At 45.3% G+C, this 5,761-nt stretch overlaps 1 protein-coding gene across 5 annotated transcripts in view; it reads left to right on the top strand.

Annotated features, from left to right (window-relative positions):
* Nucleotides 1–1,505: 1,505 nt before the first annotated feature.
* The window catches only part of LOC101853022 (rap guanine nucleotide exchange factor 2), an 84,585-nt gene continuing 80,329 nt past the window's right edge, over nt 1,506–5,761 (top strand). For 3 of the 5 annotated variants that reach the window (XM_005105077.3, XM_035971520.1, XM_035971521.1), the window contains exon 1: nt 1,507–3,855. In XM_005105077.3, the coding sequence (XP_005105134.2) occupies nt 2,024–3,855 (1,832 nt within the window). In that variant the 5' untranslated portion in view covers nt 1,507–2,023. Of the gene's footprint in view, nt 3,856–5,761 lie in introns of all 5 variants that reach the window. The other 2 variants (XM_005105079.3, XM_035971519.1) reach the window with 1 other exon arrangement.

The raw sequence follows: 5,761 nt of genomic DNA, 5'->3' as shown, positions 1-5,761 counted from the left end.
ACCCCCCCCCCCCAAGTCTCAACGGTCATGCCGTACTGAAAATGCCTCCTGCGTGTGAGTCTGAGCCACACGTGCACTACGTTTGGTTTCCGTCAGGTAAAAGTTCCCGTGTGCTTGAGAGGTCAGCAAGCTTATAGGAAGCGGTTTGTTTATAAAAATATAAGTTTAAAGACTACCTGTTGCCGAAGGTATCTGCATTTTAAGTACCGTAATAACTGTTCTTCTTTTGCCCTTCGTATAACTACAAAGACGCGGATGCTACACTGTTGATGGGTTACGTGTGCCCGTGCTAGAGACAGGATACAGAGTGCATCTTAAAAATTACGTCTACATACCTGCGTGTGACTCAGCAACAGGTTTTTAAGTAGAAAAAAATATGTCGCAGCTTGTTAAAACGCTTTCATTTATTAGGAGCTGAAAGATCTCAAAATAGATTGTGCCTAGCAGAGTGGCAACTTACTTCTAGAAATAGCATGGGTGTGTATTTCTGCTTCACATTGTTGTGGTTTGGTTTTCTTTCTTTTTATATTTTGTGAGGAATAGCAAGCCAACGATATTCTCTACTTCTGTCTTACGTCTATTTTATTGGCATTTCTCTCTCAGAGGTCTAGTTTGTTGGCTGTCGTTCGTGGTGGCTTCTCTACGATGAGTGTTTCTTGCCATGGCAGGAGAGTACCATGTGTTGTCCATGATAAAAAAAATTGTTTCAGTTGGATTCTAATCGTGTTGTACGATTTTTTGCCCTATTATAAAAATTATAGTGCGGTCAAAAATTCGTGGTGCAACTTATCCTCAAATATCTCTTTAACGGGTGAATCAATGTGATCTATACTTTGCATAACAGTTTGTATCTATTTGTCTTAACTAAATCATATTTTTTCCAGAACAATTGAGGCTAGATTAAAAAACGTTTCTTAATAACTTTATTTAAAATCCTTTAAATCTCTGTCACACGTAAAATGGTATTGTTCACAGCACTTCCCGTTTCTCACACACATTCTAATTGCATGGCCTACGTAACAGCTCATCGATGACAATTTTTACTTGCAAAACTTGTTACAAGAAATTATTGTTATAGTGAACACATTTTTTGCACTCATCGATTACAATTTTTACTTGCAAAACTTGTTACAAGAAATTATTGTTATAGTGAACAAATTTTTGCACTAATGGCTCTCAAAACAAGCGTTCAATAAGCATAATGTCCCGATTAGAAAAACCTTACGGATTTGCTATTAAAATCAATGTTGTCCCAGCTGTAAACATTTAAAAATCTGTAGAAACCACCCACTTGGACTTTTTATTAGAATTTATTAAGGAGTTTTCTAGAATACAGCTTGCAGGTGTTTACAAAAATAGTTGAGAAGATATTTGAAAATAAGTCGCACCACGAATTTTTGACCGCACTATAGTTATGGTGTCAACTAATGATGCATGGGCATTGATTTGAGGAATTTTTACAAGTGTGGCGTAGTAAAATGCTTTGTTTAGAGGTTCATATGTTGGATAAAGCCAGTCAACATGTGAAGAATACCGGCACAATAAAGTCTATGTGGGTCTTTCGTCAGTAGTGCCTATGAATCATTGAATCACCGGACTGCAATCTGAGCTCGTGTTTGTGTCTGAGTCTAACCGTATGCTATTTGACGATTTCTTTAAGACCTTACTCTTTGTGTCATGACAATCAGGTGTCAGTTGGAGCGCACTTTTATATCGCAAAAAAATGTGTTTAAAGGGCTGTTGAGCGTGTCCTCGTACATATTATGTTCATATTCGGCGTGGCCTATCCGCCTGGCTGTATGTGGACCTTTTTGTGAAGAACTCGCGCTGGCATCAAGCGCACTACAAGTACGTGTCCAGATGTTTGGCGATATGGGACTTCTGTATTGCTAGACCACCGAAAACAACTCAGTGACAGGTGCCACCACCACAATAACGGCTCAAACAGCTATAACAAGTTCTAGATCAACAACAATAAGGCAGCAACGCAAACCTTTAAGAATAACAGTTACCCGGTCTCCTTATGTTCGTGTACGTGCTCGGAAGACCCCCAGACGAGTCTGGCCAGGCGCCCACCAGTCGCAGAAGTCACTGCTCCGAGCCCACACCCCCGACACAATCTCCCCATGTTGGTCCGACCAGACCTGGCTCAGTCTCTGGTGAGCTGCTTCCTCTCGCGCCGGGAGAGTCTTGCCGTCCTTCGCCTTGGTCTGTTACTTGCACACCCAGATCTAACAACTCCGGGCGTCTCAGTCGGAAAGATGTGTACGCAAGGGGACACAGCTCTAGCTTGGACGGAGACCAGTCTCCTGCCCCCAGCATTAGTAGTCACGATGGGTCACTCTGGGGACAAGAGAGTCTCGATCAAGATAATAACGACGTGTTTTACGAACAGCCTAGCCGACTTCAGAGTCCTCTCAGTGGGTTCAAATTCAAATCCTTCGTCGGTGAAACGACTGCTATGTCGTCTTACTACGGGCAGTTCGCCACGTGGTCACCAGTGCTGGAAGATAGTCGTAAACGATTTGTACCGAATGGAGGTGACGGTGGGGCTAGGTTTGTGGAGGAAATGTGCTCTGACCAGAGGATTGTCTCTGTCCAGAAGGAGAATACTGTTCACAGGGTCCTTCGCCACAGGTCTGCCTGCGAGCAGCGCATGGTAAGAGATAACCACCACCCTGTCCGCAGCAGCTGGACGCCCCATGAGTCTGATAGGGCCCGCAGTTCAAGTACCCCTGCGTCGGTCTCGAGGTCGCAGTTTCCGCACGAGCCGTCGGTGTTTTCCGTTGGATTTCGTCAGCCAGAACAGCCTGGGAACTCTTTTGGTTTCCCTGATTTTCTCTCCCCGTACAGTAATACTCTTCCAACAGTGAAACCGTTTTCTCAAACGGACTATTGGCACCGCACTGCTGTCTATGTCGGTGAGACGGGCCCGGGTTCGAATCCTCTGCATCATCCACCGCACGGACACGAACCCCTTTCCTTTGTTCGCCAACAATTTGTGGACGCGTCGGTTACGCGAGAGTTTTCTTTGCCTCATGAGATGACGAATGCACCTCGGGCATATCATCACTTCTCTCAGAACGACCAGTCCTGGCATTTTCCTCTCTCTGACACGGGACGAAGGCCAGGATTCGGCCGTGCCGCAAGCGCTGATAGCTCCCCACGCCACGGGTATGCTCCTTGTACTTCCGTGGCGTCGCCTTCAGTAACTCGTTCCAGGGTCTCGACGCCTTATGGCAAAGAAAACGTGTCTGTGTCCAAGGAAGATGGAGACTGTCTGTTTGCAAGGACTCGTTTATCGAGTTGGCCTTCTTCTGAAGTGGAGAGATTTCACGAAACCCTTTCAAATCAAAATTGCCAGTCCAGGGAGTCGAACATCTCGAACCCAGCACTCTGCGATTGCCCCACGTGCCTCAGACAGAGCCGAAAGGCACCTGGGCGCGACGTCAGTTACATGCTAGGACGTCATACCGTGCGCTCGTCCACTCCCCCTTTTCCTCCCGCGGGGACCTTGGATTCCATGACTTGTGTGAGTAACGATAAGAGTAAAACTGACGGTGGAAATGGTAACGGTGGTGTTGGATCTGGTCTGGCGAGAAAAGACATACCGCACGGGGTGTATTTCTCCTCGACAAAACAGCGTAACCTAATTATTTCACCCAGCACTCTGCCCAGCTCACCAACAGCGCAGCGTGACCTAATTATGTCATGTGGCTCGATGACCACGCCCCCTGCGTCACGCGGCTGTGACCTTCGGTCGAGGACACTGGACGAAGCGAGGAACAGCAGATCACCGCTCGCCGGACCCTCTGAGCCACGAGTCAGGCGGTCTCAAGCATTCGAAGGAAACAGGTACCTTATTGATATATCCATAAAACAGTGTCTAACGACTCTTTGTTTTGTGAATATAATTCCTGTTCGTAATTATATACATGTATGTATTTGTGTCTTTTTCCTCCGCTACTTCGCTAACGTGCTGCGTTTGGTTGGTGGGTGCTCTGGCGTGGTTTGCTCATTGCATTTATTGTAAGTGCTTCTACTGTCTTCTGCTGGTTTAATGTGGCCATTATTGTGCTTATTCTGAGAAGACATCTCTCAACAGCCAAACGGATAACAGTGAGATTACGATACAATACTTAACAGGGCTACATTCCTGCGCTGCTGACATATGTAATTGTGTAGTACATGTATATGACTTTTGTTTAGGTGCTTGTGTGGCTGCTTTTCACCAATCTCCTGTCTCTGCTTTTGTGCGCATGCCGATGTTTTTATCAATTTGACAAAGTTCTTTCTTTTTCTCTCTCTCTCTCTTTCTCTTTCAGTCTCTCTCTCTCTCTCTCTCTCTCTCGTTCTCTCTCTCTCTCTCTCTCTCTCTCTCTTTCTCTCTCTCTCTCTCCCTCTCTCCCTCTCTGTGTGTCTGTCTGTCTGTCTGTCTCTCACTCCCTCCCTCCCTCCACTCTATCCATGAACCTTCCCCCTTTAAACACCCCCTCCACGACTGTTCACACGCACGAAAGCTAAGCCGAACCATTTGCTCGCTCTCCCGACCTTTCCCATTCTTTTTGTTTGTTTGATAACCCCCTCTCCCGTTCTAAATATAGCGACACAGAAATAGAAAGCAGTAAATATCGCGAGGTTAGTTTAGGAGAAGCTAAATGAGAAGGGGAATTCGCAGGGAAATACTGATATTATATAAATACCACTCTCCGAGCGCTGGGTTCGATTTTGTGTAATTGCTACTTTGCCTGGTAATTATTCACGAACGGCAAGCTCCTTCCTCGGAATTCGAAAACGAACAGAGATGTCGACCGCTTATGATAAAGGCAGACTTTAGGTGGAAACATGTCTACAGTCACAAAAACACAAACGAGAGGACAAATGGACGAATCGAGCTTTGGGAGGGAGGTTCCTCGTAGGATGAAGAAATTGCTAGGTTCGGGCAAGTGTTCATAAAAAATAGAGATGTCTGGCAATGGGCAAACCGAGGACCGATAAGAGCTGCAATCAGAAAAATAGACTATGGAAATGGATGGGACACACGCTCGCTAAGAACCCCAGAAATGTCACTAAACGGACCCTGAAGTGGAATCCTCAATGAAAGAGCAGAGATCGTCCGATGAACGCATGATACAGAGCTGTGTACGCTGATTTTGGGAAGATTTGGGCTGACAAGGGCTGAGCTGTGGCGGAAGAATGAGGACAGAGACGTCTTGATAGATTTTATAATGTGACCTGTGCTCCTTTGGGAGTGTTTAAGGTAGATGGTGACAGGTGGCCTCAGACGCTTCATTAAAGAAACGTAAAGATCTATATGAAAAATATGATGTATTGAGTAACAAAGGGAGCTCCTCAAAATCAGCGCAAATACCGCTGGTCACTTCCGCACCACAGAAAAAGTAATAGTACCGAGTTAATGCTTTAAATAAGAATTGTGCTTTGGATTTTTCATCATAGCTAACCTCCATTCCGCTGAAACAGATAAGGCATATTGGCAGAAAGCACTTTGCGTTACACACCACCATCCGCGGCCTCGTGCGTAGCAAATAGTATAGGTAACAGCATCCCTGAATTCATGGACATATTATGGTAACCTTATCTTTGAAATGGTTACGCCAGGTTTTTGTGTATTGTTCTGTTGTTTTTATGTGGTTGTTTGTTTGTCTTTGTTTGTTTTGTTGTTGTTTATTTGTCCTTTGTTGTCGTGTCTTTGGATGTATGGTTTTTCGTGTGTTGTTGTTGGAGGTGGAGAGAGGGGGGG

The sequence above is a fragment of the Aplysia californica genome, unplaced genomic scaffold (assembly GCF_000002075.1).
Source record: "Aplysia californica isolate F4 #8 unplaced genomic scaffold, AplCal3.0 scaffold00451, whole genome shotgun sequence".
Classification (NCBI taxonomy): Eukaryota; Metazoa; Mollusca; class Gastropoda; order Aplysiida; family Aplysiidae; genus Aplysia; species Aplysia californica.
The sequence above is the reverse complement of the archived record's forward strand: the minus strand, read 5'-3'. Positions and strand labels throughout refer to the sequence as shown.